The following is a 26,886-nucleotide window of genomic DNA, read 5'->3' as shown; positions in this document are numbered from 1 at the left end:
TGCTCAGAGTAAATCATGTTTGCAAACCGTGACTCTGAGCGCTGGGACAGACGATACAGCGACATTACCACGTGACTGCAGTGCGCTTTCATCACCTGACAGATTCCAGGGGACCGGACCGGTTTCGGTTTCAGTGGAAAGACACAGCACGAAAAAGGCAAGACGGGTGAGAGTGGCAGGTTACAGAGGTCGTACACTAGAGGGACCCGAGCAATGAGAAGGGTGACAGTTACTCACTCTTTCCCTCACCCTCTCTCACACACACACTGAAATCTGTCATGGAAAAAGAACTCAATACCTTTAGGCCTCCGGAGATGTTAGAAAACATCTGAGTGACTGTATGCGTGTGGTGTGTCGCTGCTCTGAGCTGAGATCACTGATTTACCTTTATTTTGCTGATTGGAGGATAGGAAACATAAATATAGACTGAACATTTACCTGCTTCCCTACGCGACTTTGATTTGGGAAAACAAAATCCCCACATCCCCCTTTCAGGCTGCTTGTTCTCAGAAACTCTTGTGTCAGAAGAAATATAAATATTTGGCACATGATGTAAAACGCATCGGCAGCCGTGTGATTATCGTCTCTGTAATAAAGGAGTTTTGATGGGGTTTACTTCCCACATGAGTTTTTTCACTGAGTGGTCAGTGGTGAGCTCAGCTGCGTGGATCCGTGTGCGAATTTGTGTAGGGTGTGTCCTGGGAAGGCAATGCAAAGAGCTAAGATTGGATTGGTTTTTTAGACCACAGGCTTTGGTGTTGCTAAAACCAACACCTCCCACTGACATCTATTATACTGCAGGGAGTGAGCAAATGAGCGAGGGAGGGAGAGAGCGCGTGCACGTGGAAAGAGAGTGAAGTGGTTTTAAGTCTTAGTGCGTGTTCAGTAAGTAGACAGAAATCCAGTCACCTTTCCATTCAACTTCATTACCACTGCAAGTGTGTGTCAGCACATGTCCATGCTTGTGTGGTGAAAGCGTTTGTTTGCATGCGTCTGTATAGCTTTCCTGTCTGTCCTCCGCCCCTCGTTTAGATTCTGTTCAGCACTGACCCATGTGCCCTTGGTAAACAGCTTTTTGCCCTGGCTTGTAGACAAGGGCTTATGTGTTTGCATAAAGGTGTGTATGAATTTTTGCATCCCGGAATTCAGCCTTTAAACCACAACGGTCGCTCTGCATGACAAGTAAACCTCTCTCATAGTAATCCCGAGTCAAAGTTTACCGGAAGATTCCCCTTCGTTCTGATTGGTCTATACATGCAAACCATACATGGATCAATGTTTCCCCTGTAATGCTGTAAACCAGCACCAGGTACCTTAAATCTCCTGGTGCTATACTACAAAGCTCATAAAGCTGTGCTGTGGGCATCTTCTCTCCCAGTTTTCTGCCTCTCTTCTTTCAAACTCGATTCCCTTTAATACCAGGAGGACTGGAGGAAGACATGTGAGCAGAAAGGCGAAAGTATGAAGCCACAGAAAGAGAATGAAGTGGAACATTTTGGGGAGAAGGCAGAAAGAAATTTGGTAAAATGAAAGAAATGGTGAGAGTGGGAAAGATATGTTGGAGGTAAGAGATGGTCAGAGAGAGAGGAGATGAAATTGCTCTTTAATCAGTGAGGGGCTATATGGAGGCGGGCCGAGGTGCCTACTGTAATCCGATACACGCGCACGCGCACTGCGTGCACGCGCACCAAGGCAGGGGACTGAGTGAGCGGTCCTGCTCGCTGCCACAAACCCGGCGGAGAGTGGAGGGAAAGGAGCGCGTGCTACCGGGAGAGAGAGAGAGGGAACAGGGCAGAGCGTCTGAGCGCAGACACGCACAGTTGTGGGAGGACAGCGGAGAGGCACCACGTTTCTTTCTGCCTACCAGCTTTACGCACGCAGATCGAGCTGCTCGGAGATCCTGCGTTGTCTTTTGCGCATGAACGGACCATTACCGGGAAACTAGATCGGAACACATTTAATTTCCTTACCAAGAAAATGCGCCTGAAGATATTTGCATAAAACAATTGGAAATATTTTTAATCCAAGGAGGAAAGACGCGAGTTACTTTTCCCCGTTTCCGTCGCAGTTAGCGCTCTCTGATGATCTTTTTGGTTTCTAGTTAATTTAAAACGCACAATTTTCTTTATTTACTCTGCTGATCTGTTTCCCTGCGCTGCCGACTGTGCGCACAGCAATGGATTGTAAACCGTGTTTAGAGTTCAAATTGCGTTTCTAGACAAGTTGCTCTGGTTGAGGAGAAGTGGCGGCACGCACTCACACTGCATGAACTGTTTATTTTCTCCGGCGTGTTATTCTTAGAGAGTCGGGTGAACGCTGTCCGGCTTTTGGATTTTGGACACAACCGTGTTGCACGTTAGAAAAACAGATAACTGTGGAAACGGTCAGGGAAGTGCGACTTGGAGCCGTGTGTCAGATAAAGCAAATAAAACCACACAGGAGGAGAAGACGTGTTTTATTCTGAGGGAGAAAGATGGATTTATTCGTTTGGCTCTGTGGATGTATTTTGGCTCTTCTGTTACCTTCAGCGGTAAAAGCCGGGGAAGGAGGTAAGTTTGATGCTGTTGCTGTCCGCCTAAATCCAAGCGTCACACAAGGTGTAAAAAGAGAAAATAAGAGCAGTTACACATCACAAAACGAATAAAAGTTGTTTTCTTTCAGTGCAGTGAAAGTAAATTCAGGGAAAGCATCATTGCGCAATTGGTGACTACGGGCTCGAGCCAAATCTCCGCTCCGTTCCAAGTAATGCGCTGAAACGGCGCACTGCTGAGGGACGTTGATTACTTTCATCACATTTAGGAGACAGACCCGCGCTGCTGGACGGCCTGTGAGCCAGCTCTCTCGGTCCGGTGCAGGGACAAACGTTAGGAAGTACGAACGGGCAACAGAAATTATTTTGTCACGATGACTTTACAGATGAAGTACCTTCGTCACCAGCCGTGTTTTTTAAAAAAAAAATTTAATCCAGGGCTGATTTCGAAGGGATGCTGGTTTAATCAGCGTTGATTTTATCGTCTTAAAAACATCAGTAACGACGTTCAGTAATAAAAAGATGACAGATCGAAATCTTCTGTAAATTCCTGTCGGGAGTAATTTTGTTGTCAGCAGTTCTTCTTCCAGCACGTTTCCATCTCTTGCGCTCTTCTAAAATTCCTCGAAACTGTTTTTACTAAAAGGAAAAAAGCTGAACGCATTTCTTTACGGTGACTTCCTGTCATTCCGGGAGCGCGGAGAGGTGGCGGCCGGTGTGACGGGACTGCTGCCTCCGTGTACCGGAGGTCAGGTCCGGCCCGGCGCTCCACGGAGGCTCGCGTTCGCTCCCGAGCCCGTGTGAGCGACGGGATTTGCGGCTGTGTAACCCGACCACGAGTTCACCTTCGAGTGCATAAGCGGGAATATGATGTGAGAAGGGAACACGCATTTGCTTTTTACTCTCTGTTAAATGTGGAGAGGCAGAATCTATCGCTGTGTGCGTTTTCGTCTCCAGACAACCTTTACGCACGAGGAGGATAGCCACAAAAATCTTTTTCCATATGTGAACTTGATGCACAGACGACGTTTTAAGTCTCTTTGGTTACAACGAACCTACTTGTCACCACATAAAACACTCGTTACCCAAAGTTTCTGTTACATCGTCACAGGCAGGGGTGTATGGGGAGTTCGACTCAGCTGATGGACACTCAGGACTCCGAGTGGTCTGACTCAGTTTACGTAAATTTAAGAGCTTAGCTACTGCGGCCTTTACCAGGAGACTGATGACTTTTGTTTTCGCTGCACACACTGATTGTTAGCACTGGTTTCTCATTGCTGCCTGTGCAAAGACCTGAATACTTGGAGATATACTTCTAGTCTCTCCTCGAGTTTCACTTTCTGCTTTGTGGTGAATGCATATGTGTAAATCTAGAGAGAGAGAGAGAGAACCGAAAGGGGGTGGTTGCAGGGAGGTTGGTGGCATTCGAGGTTTTACTGCCTTATTCCGGAGGGCTTTTGCAGATCTCATGACTTGGATTGAGTGGCCCTGATTGCCAAATGTTGTTTTGGAGAACCACAGAAGTACAGAAGGCACAGGGAGGACATTCTTTACATACAATTCACTTCTGATGTGAGAAACTGTACGGTGGAGCATCCTGCTATCTGTGGGCATTTTTACATTAGGTTAAATCTGAACTAGTAATTTAAGGCCTGTGTGAGGTGATGTGAATGTTCAGATTATTAATACTATAAATAATTAAAAACTGCTGACTTTGTGCAAAGCATGCAACGGTTCTGAGGCTTTCCTGTCCAGAAGAAAGAACAGCGGGTCATTTGATCAGCAGTTGTTTGTCTTAAAATTAGTCACATTTATATTCAACACCAAAGCAGGAAGTATGTGCTGCAGTCCAGCACAGGAAACATTCAGATGGAAACTCTGTGGCATTCAAGGAAGATGAATGAGGTGTTTAACTTCAATGCCACTGACTGGAGTTTGTTCTTTTTCCAGCTAAATGACGCTGACAGTGGGGTTAAATATGAGAACATGTTGATATTCTGTTCTTTTTTGACCTCTTACTTTATGTTTGCTGACAGCAGGTGAAGCCTGATTTTCCTGGGGACCCCCTCGAGCTCCCCTCGAGGTTTCCCTGCAGGTACACTGAGCATCTCTGGAACAAACACACACATTTTGAGCAGTAGGATATGCAGAATGGAGCTTTCTCAGCAGTTAACTTTTATAGATGCCTCTACTTTGTTCTCTCTGGAGAGATGAGCAAGGAAAGCATAGTGAGACTAAGAAGTGTATATATAGAGAGACGCGGGAGGGATGGAAGTACAGAGGGAGGAAGTAACAGAGACAGCAGAGACAGAAACAGGCAGAGGGAAGCAGCAAAAAGCAGTGAACGAAACGGAAGAATGATTTTTAGCCTCGCTGTTTGATCCTGTTTCTTCATTCCGTTTGATCACAGCTGTGCCTGGAAGGGAGATAAACGGACATAATTGGCCACTCAAGACCAGCTGTCTGCCTCCATAGTGTCTCTGCTGAAATATGGTGGATGATGAAACAGGATCACCATGATACTAAGTGTAAGAAGTGTGCTAGCGGTACGCATTAAGGTTTGGTTTATGTGATTGTTTTTGATGGCTCCAACCGGCCTGGTGTGATTTTAAAAGTCTGAGCAGTGGGAAGAATTTCCGGAGGTGAAGTTAACAGCTCCATTTACATGCAGGGGGATAAATAAGAACGTCTGGCAGACTTAAAGGCTTACCGTCTAGCAGGTGCTTCACCATCCACGTGAAGATGTTTTAGTTTGGTCGCTGAACATGAAACAGCTTCTCCTGTACGTGCACCGTGTGCTGTGAGTGTGAGTGGGTCTGTGTTTCCCGGTGGGGTCAGCTCGTAGTAATTAAATGTTACATCAATTTGGGTCATAATGCTTTGTAAGCGTCAGTTGGCCACCAATAAAACAAATCATCCATGTCATTCACATAATGGGGTTATAGCTCAGAACCTAATGAACTGACTCGCTGCCACAAACAGTCATTCCACGTAATTACAAATCCAGGTTTTAACCTGAAACACTGCAGATATTAGAGTACGCAAATATGAATTCAACAGTATTTTCTATAATTGCACAGGCCTTTATAGAGCTGTGTAAAAACTCAAACAGCCTGCTTATCATTAAGAGCAATTAACGATCCTTAAATCAGCTTCCTGGTGAATTTGTGTGCATTCTCCATAATCTGTTTGTTTTGAGTTATTCTTTTCTGTCATATTTGTCGACTGATCCACTGATTCTGAGGGAAGGAAAACAGAAGATTATGTGTAACGTGCGAGCTTTCCCCAACATGAATTGGAAACTTTTCTCCCCATAAAGTACACGCAAAAAATGGAGCAATAAAAAAAATGAAAGAGATGCATTGAGCAAGAAATCAGGAGAGTTTGGACGTGTGCAAGAGAGAAAATGAAAGGGAGAAAGTATTACGGGGCATTAGTGAAATAAGAGGAAGGCAGCAGAGTGTGAAGCAGTAGTTGAGTGGAGCCACCTGCAGTAAACTAACCCAGATTTATTCTTCTCTGAAACGCACAAGAGAGTTTCTGGGCAACGTACTGCACATTTTATTAATAAATATGTACTCCTATTATGATACACTGAAGGTGAAGGATTTAATTTTCTTCATGTGATCTTGATAAGTATAAAATGACATTATAATAAAGGGATGTTTGACACTGAATATGAAATGTTGCTTTACAGATGTCAGGGAACAGAAGCGTTGCGTTGGCCTGTGATGGTCAGGTTTATTAAAACATTTTATCAGATAGCTGAGTTTGCCGAGCTGGTGCAGGTGACACCTTAGAGCTGATTTCATTTTAATCATCTTGCAGGCAGCAGGTGTTTTCCACCAGGCCTCAGGATTAAGCGTTACACGTATTCATCAGGGACTCAGATCACCACGGCGGCTTTTTTTCCAGTTTTTTAAAAGAAACAAACAAACAAAAACAAATGCATTACATGCCACTGAGCCGTGCAGCTAGAAGAGAAACAAAAATCACATGCATCAAGCACGATGACATTAGTCTCTCAGTCATTAGAATAATGATAGCCTAAAAACAGAGTGGTTTTTCCATCGACATCAACAACCTAGCTGCAATGAGCGAATAAACATTAACCCAATTAACCTTTGGCACAGTCGCCCCTTCTCTTTCTCTCCTCTCATCTGTAAAAGGGAAAGGACAATTAGTGGGTCCAGCAGGATGTTCTAATTACAGTTATCATGCCATTAGTAAACTGTTAGTATTCTAGTGTCTTCATTGGCCACTGGTAATGACTGGAGTAATTAGAGAGGATGCTGGGAGCGAGTGGGTGTTCTTGTGTTTGCAGCCTTGTGAAGAACATTTGTCCTCAGAGGGAAAGGGAGATCATGGAAATCTTTCAAATGAGGATATTTGCCTGTTCCCACTTCTTTTAAAATCCTCGCACACAAAGAAAAACCTGTGTGTGTGTGTGTGTGTTTGTGAGAGAGTAAGCCAGGCCTTCTGTGTCTGCAGCAGTCCCTCCGGAGCGCTGTGGAACGAAGCCACAGGTTGTTTTCCTTTTTCTCTCCTCGTCACACCGAATCATCCTGTTGTTTTCTACTTTTCATGGCACTCCAGCTCTTCTTTAATAGTGCGCTCTGTGTCTTTCTCCACACCTCCCTCTGTCAGTGTTTTCCCTCACCCCGATTAAGAAACCTCCCTCACCTTCTTTTAGCCCCACTTTGCCACGGTGGAAAATCTCTTTACTGTTTCAGCCGCTCACTTTCTGTCTGGTCCCTGGAACTCTGTCAGTCTGTGTTTTCTCGTACTTTGGAGATCCATTCACACGACTCGCTAGAGACGCTCATTCATACGCTGCTTAAAAGGAGCTCTTTTCAGTGACTTAAAGGAATACGTCACATTTACGGCCCACCGATCAGCAAAAACATTCCTTACATAATCAATTTTTTTATATACAAGATACAGGATGATTGATAGCAGCCTTCACTACAATCATAATATCAAAGTTAGCAATTTTATTCAGCCACACAGCAGGGCTTAGATGTAGCTAAAGAGATTAAAGAAGATATTGACTAAAAAATGTCGAAATATATGAAAAGTCTGTGTTAAATGTGCAATACGTCAGATCACTGGCTTGGAAACACTAAATTTCTGATAAAAATGTAAAGAATGACCAGTTATGTGACGTGCATGCGATGTAATGCAGCGACAGCTCAAATCATTGCAGACTTCAGTCCAGCACACAAAAATGAAATGTGGTGCAGGCCAAAGACCAGTTTTGTATTTTCTAATCAGTCTTTAGTTTGACCTTTTGTTTTTTAATTCAGTGTAGTTTTTATTAATGCCGTCAGCGTTACTCTCGTTAACGCCAAATCTCCGTTAGCGAGTTAACGCGGATCCCCCCGTACGTGGGGCTGCACGGCGCTAACGCGTTGATGAGCTAACCACGCTAACGTGTTGATGCCGTGCAGCCCCACGCGTGGGGCGATCCGTGTTAACTCGCTAACGGAGATTTGGCGTGTTAATGCGGTTATGGCATTTTAAGGAGATTAACGCTGACAGCACTCGTTTTTATTGCTTTCAGTGTTAGTTTTGGTCTTTTTTAGTTGTTATTGTATTAAAAGTATATGTCAGAGGTGAGATTTAGGGAAATGAGTGCACGTATTACAATAAAAACACAACTTTTTGAAAGCAGTGACTCCAGAGTCTCACTAATCACAGCCATCATCACCTCATCAGGCAAACGAATTATATTTTCTCCACATTTGAGTTTAATTCTTGTTCATTATTTTGTTTTAGTTACTAACAACAACCATTTTTCTTTTTGCACAGTCATCGTCAGGTCGGTAAACACATGGATGGATTTGCATTTGCAGCCATTAGAGAGCCAGGGTTTATTTTTCACCTTGTACCGCCTCACCTGCACTTAGAACGTCTCCCACAGCCATCCATCAGCATCAGCTGACACTCCCAGCTCCAAACTCAGATCTTTAGCTTCTTCAGTGATAGCTGGCACGCTCACACTGATGTTTGTTTGCTTAGAGAACTTAAGGACAGTCGGGTCAGACCAAAGCAGCACCAATAAAAACAACGACTCGAGGAATTCTACTGACTGCACCTTTAACGGTCTCCTTCCCTCACGCTGCTCTGCCTCTGAGAGTTTTTCCAATTAGCCGCTGCTGCTCTGGTATTGATCTGAAGTCTTTCTCTGTGTCTTATTTTGTCTATTGTTAGATTCTGTGTCTACTGTCTAAAGCCCCGTAGATCAGGGTGTGCCTTTGCTCCTGAGCAGAGAAACTTGATCTGATGTCGGTGCTTTTTCTGTATCACACGCTCAGCTTTTTTTATGAGTCACTTTCTCCCTTCTCCTCATTCTCCGATCGCGCTTTCCTTTCTTTCAGATCCTTTGTAGTCTTCCACTCATCCCTCCCTCTGCTTTACACAGATATAAACACACGCTCACTCTGTGGTTTTCCACTGAGTCTTAATGCAGGGCACCTGGAGAAAACAGCCCCACCTGTTTGTGTGTCTGTGTGAGTACAGTATGTGTGTGTAGGTTATAATTTTTTTGGTCCGGTGAGCTTTTTCTGAGCTGCTGACTTTCTCCTTTCAGCTGATGAGAGACAGATGTTCTTGCATTACTCTCCCTTTCTCACTTTCATCCAGCTCTGGCTTTTTCTCCTTTGTTCTCTTTTCTCTTTCTCCGTCCATTCCTGAGGTTTCCCAGGTTTGGGGGACTAAAAGCACCTGGGTATGATCCAAACAACACATTTCACTTTGTTATTTTCAGTGTCTGTCATATTCCCAGAGTCACACCAAAGGTTTTTAATTGTGTTTGTATCTCTAACGTTTAAGGATTCAGTGTCTGCAGCTTTTGTAGGCGTTTCACAATGTTTGTAAATAGTGAATGAAATGCAGAGAAAGATTGGAAAACTGCAGATGCAGATGGCCAGAACATACTGATAAATTTAAGGACCCGACTCTTTAAACGTCACCGTAACGAGGTCGCAAGTCTCACGCTGCTGTTGGTGGATAACAGGTTGATAGTTTCTGAACAAGCTTTCTGGTTAGCTGACACATTTTCTTGCTTTCATAACAAACACTCACTAAACCACTAATGCTTTCATGACGGGGTCGGACCGGCATGAAGAAATGTGGACTCTGACAGATTGGCAAAGTTCTCGCAGACAAGCAAATCGATTGCTGCGAGCTGAAAAGTGTCTGTTTAGAGTCAAATCAGACTCCCTCAGAGGGAAAACGAATCAGTAAGAGCTTAAAAACAAGGTCAGAAAATTTGCATTTGGGGCCAACAAACAAGGATCTGGTTCAACTGTGCGAACCAGCTTCATGGAGAAGAGTGTGCACGAGTTTGGGTCTGTGGGAACTGTCATAGATTCCTCTGTGGGTACATCTGAGTGTATGTGTGTGCTGAGGTGGGAATGTGGGGAAAAGTTGCTGAATAGGTGTTATCAAGGATGCAATACTAAACGGCAGAGAGCCATAAATAATGCAATGACCTGTCTTATATCTGTGCTCGACTGCTTAGCACCATTTACTGCTGCTTATCGTGTGTGTGTGTGTGTGTGGTCTGTATTCAGAATGGGGATGTTCAGTGGTTGCATTTGTTGTGAATGTGTGGTGCAAATACAGCCTCTCCCTGAAGATCACACATGCTGATGCGGTTGAGAGAAAAGCTTTACTGTGTGAAAACGAGGGTCAAGAGGAGGAAAGTGTTTGGATAAGGCAAGGACACACTGCGCCAAAGAATACGCCGATGTTTTGATATGGCGCCTTGTGAAAGTACCCGCTCGGCGCTGTAGTATCGGCCAGAGCCTAGTTTGATGCTACGCTGTAGGATTAGACCAAATGATAAAAAACCAAGTCAGACAGGACTTAACGCTGATTCAGGTTTCCACGGTACTACAGTCACTGTAGCCTCTTTTCCACTAGCTAGCTTTTCCCTAGTTTTCCATTAGGTGGTAGCACTCCTTCACAGGAATCAAACGGCAACGACGCACATGGCCACACCCAAACCTGGAGTCCGACAGAAAGCTGCAGGCCGAGCAGCAGGCGCACCATCGCCTCGATGTCCTCCAATCTTGTGTTGTGTCGCATAGAAATGACATCACTGGACTTTCAATAAGTGCCCCTCAACTGTAATGGAAACCAACCATTACAGTTGAATCAAATCTAGTGGAAAATAAGCTTAAACCTATGAAGAGAACCTCTGCTGTTATAAACTCTACTCTCTGTGTTAGTGTAATAAAAGAAAAACGAGTAAAGCAAGCATTGCTGTCTCCCGTCTCCTGTCGCCGGCAGCTGCTGCACTCATCCTGTTTGCCCAGCCCCACTTCACCAGGATGGACCGTCACCTTTGCAGCTGCTCGCAGCAGGCTGCTCTGTGACGATTAAAGGATGATTCTGTCTTTAACCTATTTGGTAATTCTTGACGTGAAGTCAGGCATTTCCCCCACTCAGCATCTTCTCTGTTCTGACACACATTGCACTTTTTTCACAGCGTGCACGTCTGGGTGGGGAATACAAATTAGGATTATAGCAGGTTTGCTTTTGGAAGCTGTATTTATGCACCTCCCTGTTTTACAGACATAAACCCGGAGCCGTGTCCCTCCCTTTGCACGCTGGCCTGTCGCTGCAGGGGCCTGACGTTTCACCGGCTGTATATTTACATGTTTCGTGTGCAATATGAAATTCATCATGAATGGCACTTCATTCTAAAGGATCTGATGTCATCCGTGCCCTCATCGCCTCAATTTGTGTCACTCTCTGCTCTGTTTGGATGCAGTGTTTGTTGAATGACTTTGTGTATGTGTGCACGTCCGGAGATTAATAGACCCTTAAAGTAAAGCAGACACTATACTTCATGCACACACGGCACCTGCCTAAATATCACACCGGCCTTATTCATCAGACACTTGGAGGTGCTGTCTTTATCGGCCGTATGCCAGAGGTGAAACAGGGAGAGGAGAGGTAGCGAGACTCAGCCAGAATATATATATATGTATATTTAGCATTTAGCTTTAGCGGCTAACACCTGATACCAGAGCTAGCCTGTATCAGCTGACAGCTCAAAATCAGCTGATGCCTTTATGCACATCCTATTGGAAAACCTCATATAGAGAATGTTATGCTACAACTGTTGCTACCTCTGCAAGCCACTTTGCAACCCACCTCTACTCCAGTTTCTCCTTTTCATGCCATTTTTGTCAGTGTCTTATGTCTTTTAGATGCCTGCTCTGTACCAAGAGTTTAGCCCCCCCGCCCACCTTAAGATCCCACATGTGGAAAACAGAAAACTATGGATTTCAAATAGGAATAACCTTATTTTAATCAAAGTGGTCCTAAAGGATACTATTACAATGACGGAGCGCAGCTCCTGAGGTAAATGCTGAAGTGTATAGTTGCACAGGTATTTGTTTAAAGCATCCAGCCAACTTTAACCACAAATGATTCATGTGTAGCCGAGTCAACGTCTGTGGAAAGAACAATTTGGTCAGCTATTAAAAACGAAAATTTAAAAAAACAACCTCTGGATGTGCCAGAGTCGATTTCCTTATCCTTCAGATAACATCCAAGCAGGAGTTCATTTATCAGTCAGATTTGAATCCGCAGTCATTGATTTTACACCCCTTGCATCACCTCTCCAAGAGTTTTCATTAGCTACGTTTAGCAAAGCAGCGTGTGCTAAAAGTGGTGTTTGGCTGATGTCGTTGTGAGATTCCAGAGTGGTTAAACACTAATCCAGGTGGTCCTGAGATGAAATCCATCTGGCTGGGTTACATCGCCCACGTAACCCTACTCCTGTACCACTGTATGTCAGGAGGACATAAACAGGACTCGTTGGTTCTCAGCGCCAGAGACCAAAGAGAGGCAGGCAGAAATGTTGAGATACGGAGCGGTTATCACTAATTGTTTGCAGACAGAGTGAGGTAGACACCAGATACAGATGCCAAAGTGTCACTCACGGTGTGCGCTGAGCGCTGAAGTCTTACCGGCTCTTTAATCCTCTCTTACTGACTGTCTGATACGCAGTCAGCCATGTGAGCGTGGCAACAAAGTGATATTTTCGACGTGCGTTTTTGTTTGACCTTTTCTTTTAATTAGTTTCGAAGATGGTGCCCGATAAAGTGTTTATGCGTGCGTGTATTAATGTTTGCATATGTTGACTCCACTCAGAGTAAGTTTACAGTAGCCACACTATTAATAGCTATGGCTTTAAAACATGCTGCATTCTGCCGAGCAGTTTGACTTGGCTATGTCATCCCTCTCAGCACAGTGGCGATAAATAAAACGTCACGGCCCAGCGGGTGAGATCGTAGCAAAGACAGCTCACCTAACCTCCTCCTGCTGCTCTTCCTCTGCTTTTTTTTCTTTTGAGGCGAGTTTCTTGATTTAGTCACGGCTGAGAGAGCAATAAGCTGCTGACTATCAAGAGCTTGATTGTGAGTTTGTTTTTCCTTCTTTTGAAAACAGGAAATTATTTTTAGGGGCTGCTCACCGGCCAAATATTTCCCATCAAGCAGCCGGCGCTCACAGATGCTGTTTTCACTAGAATAACCTGGCCTATTGTAGCCATCTTTTCTTCCTCCAAAATATTTGCAGAAAATCCATCTGCTTTGTTGGAGATGCTCTGATTGATCACATTTTTGGTTGCTGAAATTCTTCCCTGGATATTTGAAATAATAGTCTCTTTTTTTTAAACAAAAAGCACTTACTATTAATTTTCTGCCAGTGCAGAAGAACAAGTTACTCGTGTTATATACTTTAACCCTAACCTGGATCACTTGGGTGGATGTTATTTTGGAGCAGACTAAAAAACGTGGCGGTTGACTGTTCTCTGTCTGTCGCTGGCTCAGACTGCGCCATTATATCGGACTCAACAAAGCTCGCATTCAGCACGTACTCGCCACGATGGTTTAACTTGTGTTTTGCAGATCTTAAACAATGAAGAAGCTCGGCATATTTAGCCTGTGCAGTCCATCAAACAGGAGAGCCAGCATTGTGCACAATAAGTGCCAAAGATTTCATACAGTGGAGTTGTGTGTGTTGTGCCGCTGGGTGTCACAGATATGTATGAGTTACCCATCTATGTCAGGGTACATCTGCGGCAGTGAACGAGGAGTATTGTTTATGATGTGACACAGACGTATGAGTGCTGACAAGTGGGTCCGCTCTGTGACAGTAACTGCTGCATCTGGAAGTGTGTGTCTGCGTGTGTGTTTGTGTGTCTGTGTGCGTGCATGGCAGTCCTTCCAGGCCAGAATGAAGTCTTTGTGCTTCACGATGCTGTGTTGACCTTTAACACCGCACACACAGAGACACACTCATATCCTGTCTCTGCACACACTGCTCTTATCTGCATTTTATCTGTTTTGCTTCATTTATTGTGAGAATTCATGCACAATGAACAAATATGCTCTGAAATAACTGGAAGTTCACTCGTACTCCTGGTCAGTATCGATAAGCAGACAGAACTGTAGCCCCGGCTGCTGCTTTGAAGGTTATTACAGATAAAAATTAATATGGAAGTTTATCTCTCGTCATTGTTTTATTATTTGTCTTTCAGTTGTATTTTATTTTTTCACCTTTAGTCTTCTGGGTCACGTAGCCTCTGCCCTCTTGCTCCTGAATTTCCCTGAAAACGTTAATCGGTGAAATGTGTCTGTGAAGGTTCTCAGTCATCCAGGTCATCGTAGTTAAAGGAGCTTGCAAAGAAAAGCGTCTGGACTTCTTTAAGTTACTTGAAGACGTTTCACCTCTCATCCGAGAAGTTAATCGGTGAACTTAATCTAACTGTGAACTCGTGTATTGACCTGTGTTAACGTTTCAAACACGCAGGATGATATTATCCACTTGAGTTTCCAGACTTGTGTAAAACATGATTTCTCCTTATCTCTCTCTGTTTCCATCCAGCATCTGAACCATGCGGCGGCAATTTAGATGCAAGCGATGCGGGCTACATCACCACCCCCGGCTACCCTCTGGAGTATCCACCTCACCAGAACTGCCGCTGGGTCATCACGGCCCCTGAGTCTTCGCAGCGCATCGTCCTGAACTTTAACCCGCACTTTGAAATAGAGAAACTGGACTGCAGGTAAGCGAAAAATGCACAAAGGACTTGATATATCTTGCCAAAAAAAGGAGTAAAAACTAGCAGATTAAGAGATTTAAAGCTGCTCGCTAAGTCGCAGCTAAGGAAAGACGAGAAGTTTTGCAGACGGCTTTTTGTGTGAGCCAGCCTTTCTCTGTGTGAGAGTTGCAGAGTGTTTTCGGTGAACTTCAGCCCACTCTCCTCCTGTTTCTCTGGCTTTAGCTATCCCATAATAATCACTCTGGGACCTCCCTGGGTCCCCTGTCTCTAATTATCAGGGTCTAATTACAACACATTTACTGTTCCAGCATGGTTTTCACACTTTGGAAGAATTAACACAGATTAGAGGATTTGGTGTCCATCATTGTTTTTTGGCTGTTTGGCTTCGGTTGCACACCGAGGCTCACAGAACGAGGACATTTTGACAGTCTGAAATAAAAATACAGCAAGCAGTGATAAAGGCAGGCTGAGTAACAGGCTTCCACCAGGGTTTGAGTCTACTGTTACCTCCACTTTGGCTGCAAACAGCTGAGTACAGAGGGAATGATTTGCCAAAGTCATATAGAAAGTTCTCACTTCAAGTTATGAATGTATTAACTGTCCAATGCTTTGACTTAAAAGAAACTGCTTACTGTCACATCATGAGTGAATGCATCCTGCAAACAGCAGAGGAGACCCTTTGGGGCGTTACCGCCACTGTGAGCGCGCACGCACGTGCACGCTTTTCAGCCTACGCCTCCGTTCCCGTGCATTCCCATCCAGTTATTAACATTTCAGCCGTATCAATTATAGATAGGTGAATTTCCCCACTCAGATGTACCAAAATCATTCAGACATTCCTTTGTTGGAATTGAAGCATCAATATTTCAACCGGCTGCCTGTTTGTTGAGAGGCTGAAAGGTTGAAAAGCCCGCTGTGCTTTGCTCAGTTTTGCTTCTTTCGCGCTGTGCTGTGGAAATGAAAAGCATACTTCTCTCTCTTGTCTCCCTGCCCCCAGCATTTTTTTTCCACTTTTACTCTGCATTCACTTTGATACATTAGATGCTCTTTCTCTCTCAGTTTTGTCTCTCTGACATATCTATCCTCCATTCTTTGCTACATCTGCACTTCCTTTCCCCTTCCTCTCTGAGTTTCTCGCATCCATTTAAACCCCGGCCGTTTCCCAGGAGGAGGAAATCTGCAAGAAACACCAGCAGCTGATTTATTTATTGTGGTGCATGCATTCTGATTGTGTACATGTGTGTTTGTACACTGCCTTTAAATAACTCCAGGTTGTTCCCAGTGATGACAAGCACCTTTTTTGCAAAGTCACCGTGCAGATTATGCCATTAAGAGGGAGACACTGTTGGTGGTAACATCTCAAGCTTACAAGTGCCCTACAACTCAGGGCTATTTAAGTCTGCAGGCACTGAGTACGTGCATGTGTGTGTGTGTGTGTTTGTGTAACGGTAGGCTGAAATTTAGCTGTTAGGTTCAGAGGGCAAAGAGGCCGAGGAGAAGAGGCTGCCGGTGTGCGTCTGTGTTTGTGGGGGGAGTGTACACACAAACACCAGCACAGCCCCCTGATGTCTCTGTCATTTAACACTGTTTGGTCATAAGGACGTTATAAATGTGTTTCTTTTCTTGGACGTGCAGATTTTCAGCTCTGAGCAAGTGAAAACTGCCATTAATCTTTAGTTTGTGGGGACGAAAACACACACATTCACATTATTGGGACAAAGGAGTCATCTGTGTTAACAGACAAAGAGTACATTATGAACAAGCATATGCTTCCTCCCATACTTTTTATCATTAAAACAACCCCCTCGCCGTACAGTAGCATCTGTCTCTCCACCAACACTGAGCTGCGACAACAGCACGGTTATGAATCTGCATGCCCGGCCAGGCAGGACTTCTTTTATTATGTCACTACGATGAAGCAATCTCATCTATTATGGGCCTGATTGCAATTTAAGATGGGAATCTGTAATCTATAATGCATCACATTTTGTCAAGCACTCGGGTGGCTCTGCAGAGAAAATCGATGGAGTGGAAGCCAGAACAAAGAGAGATGTTTTCATTAAGATTCATGTACAGCAGTAATTTAAGTGCAGGGAAACAGCTGAGGGGACTCGGGGAGATGAAAAGGAACGACAGGAACATCGGGAACTCCGTGAATCAACATGGCTTCCCTTTTTGCATCACGTGACCATCACCGTGGTAACATGTATGTCCATGTAAGTCTGCTGTATTTGTTATACCTGTGTGTATTTTTAAGTCAGTCTGAACTCGATAATCTGACTGAAACTGTAGCTATTTGTGTCTCTTTATGTAGCTTGTATAGATGATGAAAGATATTTCATATTCAATTATTTAAGAAAGTCATTTCCAGTTTGTTACATTTACTCATTTATAACAATTCGAGACTTTATTGTCAAGTCTAAGCATACAGGAGATACTGTTTCTCTCTTACCTTCGCATAAAAAAGCAATTAGGAATATTTGAAAAAGATAAAAGGATACTCGAGGGAACATATAAGACACTTTTAAACGTTTGTGGTATGTTTAACCAAAATCACAGCTTTTTACCGAACCGTAGTCTCCCAGGTGACAAACCCACGATTTGCTCCGTCACCAGCACTGATGACGGATGGCCTCAGAGGCATTTCAAACGACTGCGGTCTTCATCTGCGTTGCCATCGACCTCTCATAGAACAACAGCACTCGCTGCCCTGAGATGAAAATGTTCTGCTTTATTTCACCTTAGAGGCACGCATGCTTGGTGTCGCTGTTATTCAGCACACCCAACAGTGCAGTATGAAGCACTCAGGAAATCAAATAGGTTTATAATTGCTCAAAACTGAAATGCCAGCTGTCCCAGAGGGCGATGGGAAACAATGCTGCTTGGATATGTGTCTCTCCTGGAAGACATTCTGAGCGTTGTGCTTGGTCGGACACAAAAATAGTTTTGTAATGAATGGAAAATATCTAGGAGGGAGTTCAAACCCAGCCTCAGAATATGGCATGAAGATGAGCGTGACCATCAGAAATCACCACACTAGGTTTTTCCTTCAGCTGAATGTTAGAAAATTTAGAGGGAAGTTTTTTAAAGCCTAACAGATTTATGAAAAAGTGTTGAGCACCAGGCAAACGATGGTACAGAAGTCCAGCTCTCTCCCAGGTTTTTGGCTCTAGTTCTTCAACCTGATTGTAACCTAAATATATTCTGTGTGAGTGTTCACAGTATTTGTGAAATCCAGGTAAAGCGCTTCTCTGGATTGATGTGAAACTTCTGGGATTGTCAGGTAGAGTTTCAAAGAGATGCTTCCTGAAGTTTACCGTATGAGACAACAGCTGGTTCACTGCTTCAGAGCTTCCTGTAAGCTCACTGCACTGCTCTGTCGCTGAAAGCAAGATCTCTATTTTGGAATGAACACACACACAGACACACACACACATACTGAAAAGTGCAGCGTCAGGGTCCATTGGGGGCAAACTCAAATCATCCTGACAGCTCCCTCCTCTCCTCTTCCCGTCTGGCCCTTTTCCCGTTCCCTTCGCACTATTTATCTCACCCTTCCTTGCCCCTCCCACCCTCACACTGCCGTCCAGTAGACCCCATCTATCATCTTTTATCCACCTCCATTTACCTATCCTCTTCTCTCCTTTTGGGTTCATCTTCTCCAGTCTCCTCTCTCTGTTTCCAGCTAATTTCTCCTCTTTTTGTCCCTCCTAAACCAAATCATTATTGAGCATCGCATATCAGAAAACATACACTTCCTTTAAATGCTTTAAATGCATCTGCTCTCTCTTATTCATGATTCGTGCCTATACATCACTTCAATTCCTTTTCTAAGTCAGCCTCCTCTTATTCAGCGGGACCACACCCTGTTAAGATGCTATCTGCTAATATTGAAATGACATGCAGCATGAGGCTTCCATAAACCTGCATAAGGAGCAGAAGCAGATGCTGGGAGTGGATTCTGGCTCTAGAATAAACCCTTATAGCGTGTAAAAGGCAGACAGTCACATCACCGTTTTCACGGCTGCATGGCTTAAACAATAAGCACGAAGTAAAGCAGTGAGTTAAAAAGTGATTTATATGACAGAGAAGCACCAGCTGACATTAATGCTTTCACTAATGATTTAGACCTTGTCTTTGTACTCTGCCTCAATCAATCATTTCACTTCACGCTAGCTTTTCTCTTCTCTTCTCTTCTCTTCTCTTCTCTTCTCTTCTCTTCTCTTCTCTTCAAACTGAGGTGTATCAAATACAAACATTGCTAAATCAGTAGTATTGTGATACTGTTATTTTGTCACACACACACCTGTCTGGTGAGCAAAAGTCCCAGCGACGCGACCAAGAGACGAAGTAAAGGGAGAGTGATGTGATGTGACACTAGCCTGAGGGCAGGATGGCAGAAAGAGAAAGGTGGGAAGAGAGATGAAAAGCCTATATGACAGAGGGAGGAAGAACATATGGAGTGACAGTGGCTGTTCAATTACCAGCTGTGGGCATTTAGCAGCTGCCTGCAAGTTTGAATTAACATCACAGTCACTACAAGCAGGAGAGTCAACGTCCAGACAAGTATCCCAACACAGACGAGCTGACGGTTCTTCTCCGAGCCTGAATCTGTGCCACGACACATAGTTTGAGTTTATTTACCTGCTTTTGAGACGGGAAAACTCCTGCCCAGGCAAACCTTCAGGCGGATGCCTTCCTCCCCTGCAGGTTGGATCACGGCCATGCTGCCAATTTATTTGTAGAGAGAGGGGTCTCGTTGTTGTTGCTGCATAGTAGTTTGTTCATCCCTCATCTGCCACTCAACCAAATAACAACAGCTTCTATATGCTGAAGCAATAAACAACATCTGCAGTTACTTACAGCTCCTGTATAGGGCCCTATTTGTGCTAAAATGACGTTCACGTGCTGACTCGATGCAGGGCAGCACATCTGGATGGTGAGCAACGCAGCCAGTTGACGAGACCTACATAAATGTTTTGTCACGAGCTCAGTCCACACAGAGTGTGTGCAGCGTGAAGCCTCACAGTCACAAACTAATGAGACTTCCTCCGTTTAGTTTTGTCTCTTCAAATGTTTCCATGTGATCTTTTCTCGATTCTCAAACCTCAGATTCTATAAAAGTAAGAAACCAGAAACAACAACGATTTAAAGTGTCAAAGTGTTGCTTTCTCAGGTTATTCTTCTCCAAACTAGAGAAAATGCCTCGAGTACATAACCAGTGCAGAACTAATAAGCAGACACTTCAACCCCAGTGGAAGGTGGGATTAAGTTATCCTCCACTGCTTGAGTGACCTGATGTTACAGAAAGAGAAATTAGAAGATTTGTTGAGCTCCGAGGTAGTGATTTTAGGAAACGCACATGAACACATGCACACACAAGCACGCACACACACATACACACGCCTCAAGGTAGGGTAGGTAATAATGATAATATCAGTGCTCTGATTTACAGACACTCCCCGGTGCCCTGAAGGTGTCCCTGCTAATCTTGTGTGTGTGTGTGTGTGTGTGTGTGTGTGTGTGTGTGTGTGTGTGTGTGTGTGTGTGTGTGTGTGTGTGTGCGTGCAGTAGTGAAGGACTGAGCCTGATCAATGTGTGTTAAAGCCATAATGAGGAATCGATTGGTTGTCGTGGAGACTACTGGTGGACACATACACATCCGCACTTATATATATATACACACAAACTCACACTGTCCAGCTGTCTGCAGTAACAGTACTATTACATGATATCAGTGAAGTCAGTCATCCTCCTTACTCTCTGGTAACGGCTTTGGTGACAAACTCACTGCTGCTTTACGTTTCCACAGGTATACACACAGGTATACACACAGGTATACACAGAGGTATACACAGAGGTATACACACAGGTATACACACAGGTATACACAGAGGTATACACAGAGGTATACACACAGGTATACACACAGGTATGCACAGAGGTATACACACAGGTATACACACAGGTATACACACAGGTATACACAGAGGTATACACAGAGGTATACACACAGGTATACACAGAGGTATACACAGAGGTATACACACAGGTATACACACAGGTATACACAGAGGTATACACACAGGTATGCACAGAGGTATACACAGAGGTATACACAGAGGTATACACACAGGTATACACAGAGGTATACACAGAGGTATACACACAGGTATGCACAGAGGTATACACAGAGGTATACACACAGGTATACACAGAGGTATACACACAGGTATACACACAGGTATACACACAGGTATACACAGAGGTATACACACAGGTATGCACAGAGGTATGCACAGAGGTATACACAGAGGTATACACACAGGTATGCACAGAGGTATACACAGAGGTATACACACAGGTATACACACAGGTATGCACAGAGGTATACACAGAGGTATACACAGAGGTATACACACAGGTATACACAGAGGTATACACACAGGTATGCACAGAGGTATACACAGAGGTATACACACAGGTATGCACAGAGGTATACACACAGGTATGCACAGAGGTATACACAGAGGTATACACACAGGTATGCACAGAGGTATGCACAGAGGTATACACAGAGGTATACACACAGGTATGCACAGAGGTATACACAGAGGTATACACAGAGGTATACACACAGGTATACACAGAGGTATACACACAGGTATGCACAGAGGTATACACAGAGGTATACACACAGGTATGCACAGAGGTATACACACAGGTATGCACAGAGGTATACACAGAGGTATACACACAGGTATGCACAGAGGTATACACAGAGGTATACACAGAGGTATACACACAGGTATGCACAGAGGTATACACAGAGGTATACACAGAGGTATACACACAGGTATGCACACAGGTATGCATAGAGGTATACACAGAGGTATACACAGAGGTATACACACAGGTATGCACACAGGTATGCACAGAGGTATACACAGAGGTATACACAGAGGTATACACACAGGTATGCACAGAGGTATGCATAGAGGTATACACAGAGGTATACACAGAGGTATACACACAGGTATGCACACAGGTATGCACAGAGGTATACACAGAGGTATACACACAGGTATGCACACAGCAGGGAGCCACAACAATCAGCTGTGAATATTTCGAATAAGAAATAAGTGGGAGCGCTACATGATCTTTTCCTTCGTTCTGTGAACGCTTTACAAATACTTCGTTTCGACATTTAGCCTCAGACAGTATAAAAAAGATGGGCGGAGCAGCTGCAGCACCACCTTTTGGTTTTTGCATTCACATTTTGAAGCCTTGACTTCGGGTGTGTAGGTGTTACAATACCTTACAGTGGTGAAAACCACAAGCGCACACACACACAGCTACTGAGTGCAGACCTGTGTGAACAAACAGGGTTTGAGTTTGTTTTTGAATGTTGGCACAGATGTAACTGATCTCAGGTCAGCGGGCAGCTGGTTCCAACGAACCGGACCTTCCTCGGCACGCTGGGATCTGATCCTGGGCCCGTTCACTGTCCTTCAATCTCATCTTTTTATTCCGGAGTAAACATATTTATTGGAAATGGTGGAGCATTAACTTATTAGCATGCTTGGTTAAAAAGGAACATCCATACACTGTATGAGTGCGTTACACAGCTGCTAATTCCTGCTGAGTATCATGGAAATGAAAGCATGGCACAGGTTTTATTGAAAGTCCGTTAGTACAATGAAACACACAACAAACTGCATTATTTAAGATTTGTGTTGAAAATGCTTTAAAAAGATAATAAACCACAAACGTGGCTGGAAGGTGCAGGTCAGCGAGGGTAAAGCACAGCAGACAGCTACTGTGTCAGCATCCAGCAGCCAGCCAAAGCAGCCATGCTCTTAACTTTACACAATAAAGTTTATGATAAAAGTACAGCCCATGGAGAGCTATTATGAAGGGGTAAAGTGGCTATAGAGAGCAAAACACTCTAAGCGTACCAGGCTGTGGACATGCGCTGTTGCAAGAAGCACTTGTGATTCCCAGGGGCTTGCTAAAACCACCAAACCTATAATTATTTCTTGTCTTGACAGTGAGTCGATAGTTTTATTCACTTCCTTTTGAACCACTTTAAAATATCACCGATATGTTTAGCTTAGCTTAAAGTCCGTTGCAATGTTCACATGACTAAAGCTGCAAAGTGTGTCTGCATGCATGCACGTGTGAATTGCTTGAATATGAAGTTAATGTCATTTCCCTTAAAAACTTTCTCAGAAGCCTATCAAGCTAACATATCATCCCCCCAAAAAACATTTAATAGATTGAATTTGCACCAACGCTTTAACAGGCGTTTGTCCTCTCTGTTCCCTCTCCGCGAAAATCCTGTCACACTTAAACGCCCACCTGGCCCGGCTTCAGCTCTCTTTGTTGTCACCGGCCGTGTGTGCTGCACAGACGCTCCGTCTGCCTGTAAGGGCGCCCCTGATGTTTGAAAGAAACGTGCAGGTGTAAGAAGACAACTCCCAACCCAAAAAGAGGGAATGTGTGGAAGGCAATTAAAAGAATCAGGGGTGGAAGTTCATCTGTATCCAAATCTTTCGCTTGCTTCCCGGCAGGCAGGCTTTGGAAAAGCCTTGGCTTCTCTCGTTTCTGAAACATCCCCAAAACACAAACAAGCGCAGGCACACAAATCTCTCAGAATTTCAAATGTTAGAGGTGGTTTAAGGCCTTCTTTCACAGCTCAATTTGTGCTCACAATCCTCACTTGTCCTGGTTTCCAGTGTTCCCTCCCATGTTATGCAAACAGCTCGTTAACAAATACATTTTAGGGAGAAGTGTGGGAGAAGCACATTTGGGGTTCGTGTTATTCCCCGTGGCAAGTCTCAGTACATCACTGATTGGCCTGCAGTGAAATGTATTGGGGTGATGGGGTAAGATTAAACAGTTTGTTAGAAGCTGTGAACCTCCTACACACAGACAGATTGGGAACCCTTCTATAGATCAGTGTGCATGGCCACAGGCTCTGTGTGTGTACATGTGTTTACATGTGCATGGAAGCAGGTCTCATGCGAGTGTGTAGTAGTCGTGTAAGTACAGAGCTGGAGGGAGGACGGCTGGCACGAAGCACACCTGTCTCTGTCTGTCTTAGGTGTGGAGCTGGCAGAGTGAATGCAGTGTCATGTTCCCTCCCAGACTACATCCACGCTGCACCGGCTAAATCTCAAATCTTCTCCTCTTCGTTTTGACCCTGCTTCTACACCTGAAAACTGAGCTTTTTCCAAAATGCTTTCCAAAAGTGGATAATGCCGGCTCGAGGACAGCTGGGCCTCGGAAAAATTATCATCTTGTTTTTTTTGTTTTGTTTTTTTGCCACCTGCCTATGTATCTCGCTCGTAATCTCATGTTTTTCCCCTATAAGTACAATTAATGAAGCGGAGTTAAACATTAAAACATGTAAAAGCTCTCCTAATCCTTCTTCACCATCTCTGCTTCTTCACTCTTACCCACACACTGGCTCTTAGCCACTGGTTATGTGCCTGACAACATTAAAACAAGCCACGCAGAGGAAGAGAGGAAAGAATGACAGTAGAAAGAAAAGAATAGAAATCACTAGAAACAGCGCAGGCCAGAACAAAGAGAGAAAAGGAGATCTTGTGCTGGTGTGAGTAACTGTTAGATAAAGTTGTCAGTGCTAGAGAGGGGAGGAGGAAACTGTCACCACAATGAGGCGTTCTCTTGGGGAAATATGACAGGAACTCTGACACGTACACGTGCGCGCGCATCCACACACACAGATGCGCGCACACATGCTCGCAGTGCGCTGACAGCTCGCGTCATAACTGTGTTAGTTCCTCACAAAGCATGATGGGAGAGTGGGAGGTGTGTGACCCTCATTATGTTGGGAGGTGGCTCACCTGTCAGACTGCACGCTCACACACTGCTCTTCATCGCTATTGTTCGTGGGGTTTATTGTACAAGGCAAACGTTATGGCGAATGAACATGTTGGAAAATGCTCGCTGAGAGTATAACATGCTGAAAATGTTACTCTGTAAAAAAATGTACCACCTATTACTATGGCAGGATGTGTCAAGTAATGAGAAGGAGCACAAACTAGAAGGCGCTGACTAGAGTTAAAGGCATAAACTGTACTTAAAAGATGGACACCGCCACCTTGACTTCACCTGTAGGCTAGCAAACCCCTGTTTGGAAGCTTTTAGCATTTATTTTAGTATTTGTTTTAAATTTGGAACCAGAAGTAATCATATTCTGATGAGGGAAGTGCTTATTTATCAGGTTCATTTATCACATTTATACATTGTATGAGTGCTAGCCCTAATTAACATTGTAGTTGTTAATTAGGGCTAAGTAACATAGTATTAAATCACTGGAATTGCAGTTTAAGAGATGAGTGGAAGAAAATGGATGGATGGGATTGCAGAGACTGTTTGGACATGCTGTGAGTACACTTAACCTCAGACACAGTCATGTTTTTGTATCAGTCTGTAGGCCTTTCTCCTCTAAAGTGGAGTATTTTAACATGGGAGTGCATGGAGCCGGCCCCGAGTGCCCATTTGGCGAACTGGAGTTTTTGTCACGTTGTCACACATTTTTCGACCACAGAGGTCGTGTCTCTCTTAAATCCTGGCACCTCATTATGAGGTTTAGAGTCTGAGCTGAATAGTTTTTGTAGAGTTATCACTATCCTTCTAAATGACAAAAAACATCTATCTGTGAATGTGTTTTGGCCTCTTTGTCCACAAACAGCAGCATTCATGGCCAGCATCGGCGTTTTTCTTAATAAAGCTTATGGATTTTTATTCCTGGAAAAAGTACTCTGTTACATTACGTGACATTACTCCATACCATGGCCTGTAATGCACTATAGCATATGAAGTTAACAATATAAACCTTAGGCTACAGTCCGACACACCAACACGAATCCCTATCCTTCTGAGGACATGAATTTTCTTCTAGTGTTTTCTTTTAGGGTCGTTGCATTTCTATTGCAGAAGCATTTACAGGCTGTAATGGAGGCTTCAGCGCTGAGTGTGGCGGCTCAGCACTGCCGTCGTTACCTGTTTAATTACAGGCTCTGGCTGCTATGCTGGGGTCTGCATACACTCTGCTTTAACACCAGTCTGGGTTCTTTGGATGCAGTTTGCACTTTACCATCACACTCTTGTCCTTTCATACAATAAAAATAAAAATAATTCTCACGTCATGACCCCTTAAAAGTTGTAGACCACGCTGTAGTTTTCACTCCTCCCTGCACGGGAACTGAAATCAGCTGATCATAGCGCTAGTGCAGATGTGTGCGCATCCTGCAGAGCGCTGAGGAACGTTTGTAACAAAGTAACAACATGAGTGTAACTTTAATGCGCATTACTAATGCATGCTGACAAATACTGAAAAGACCAACTGGCCTTATATATGTTTTTAACTTTAATATGTCTGTACTGCATGTTTAATATGCAGTGGTAAATGATCCATTAATCCACTGTCTCACTGGGAGGTTTTCTGTTTCCACTGTAAAGTATTTAAATGTATAAACCTTTTAGACTCCAGGGTAAATGGAAGCGTGTCCATTTGATTACTTTAGAAAAATGTTGAAAGCTCAGTGTTGAAGCAATTCATGTGACTCATGTGGTCAGAAGTAGGCGATGTGATGGACAAACATCTACAGGGGGAGGTCAGCCAGAGTTTTGTTTTGCTGTAAGAAAATTAGCTGCTGGAGGAAATTCTATTGAGGAAGCTATTTTAGAGCCAGGCAGGTGTGTCTCTGGTATTCAGACACAGAGGCAACGCTCCTGCTGCCGCTCCGGAGATGGGCCGTAACATTTGTGCTCAGAAAACATGAAAGAAAAAAGAATAAAAATAGATGTGCAGTCAGTACTAGCGTTTTACAGAGGAAAAAACATTTGCTCGCACCCGTCTGCTGATCTGTAGCAAATAAATGTGTAATATTGAAAATAACCGTGAAATTCGGAGACAGCGCTATTAAAAAGTACCAGATATGAAAAAACAAGGAAACTTTCATTTAGTTGTTGATCATCTTGATTATTTGTAGTTAATTGTGTATCGCAGTGCTTCCTGTCTTAATTAAACATAAGGATTTAACACAGCCGGAGGGAACAGCACAGACATGACCTAAATCCTTTTGAAAATGTGGATTTGTCTTTGAAAACAAGCCGAGCAACAAACACGATCCACTCACATTTCTGCGAGACGTAAACCAGAGTCATTCGGTCCACATTAGTCAATTTGTACCATCAAAGGGCCTCGTGTCCGTTCGCGGTTCAAACAGTTTGG

General features: G+C 43.9%; 1 protein-coding gene across 3 annotated transcripts in view; it reads left to right on the top strand.

Moving 5' to 3' along the window:
• The first annotated feature begins 1,739 nt into the window (after nucleotides 1–1,739).
• LOC146691358 (neuropilin-2-like) overlaps nucleotides 1,740–26,886 on the top strand; it is a 97,272-nt gene continuing 72,125 nt past the window's right edge. For all 3 annotated transcript variants that reach the window (XM_085434743.1, XM_085434741.1, XM_085434742.1), the window contains exons 1-2: nucleotides 1,740–2,549; nucleotides 14,441–14,621. In XM_085434743.1, coding sequence (XP_085290869.1) covers nucleotides 2,474–2,549; nucleotides 14,441–14,621 — 257 coding nt within the window. In that variant the 5' untranslated portion in view covers nucleotides 1,740–2,473. The remainder of the gene's footprint in view (nucleotides 2,550–14,440; nucleotides 14,622–26,886) is intronic.

This window comes from Copadichromis virginalis, linkage group LG16 (assembly GCF_057382275.1).
Source record: "Copadichromis virginalis isolate Kocher_CV1m ecotype Utaka linkage group LG16, C_Virginalis_male_GT1.1, whole genome shotgun sequence".
NCBI lineage: Eukaryota > Metazoa > Chordata > Actinopteri > Cichliformes > Cichlidae > Copadichromis > Copadichromis virginalis.
The sequence above is the reverse complement of the archived record's forward strand: the minus strand, read 5'-3'. Positions and strand labels throughout refer to the sequence as shown.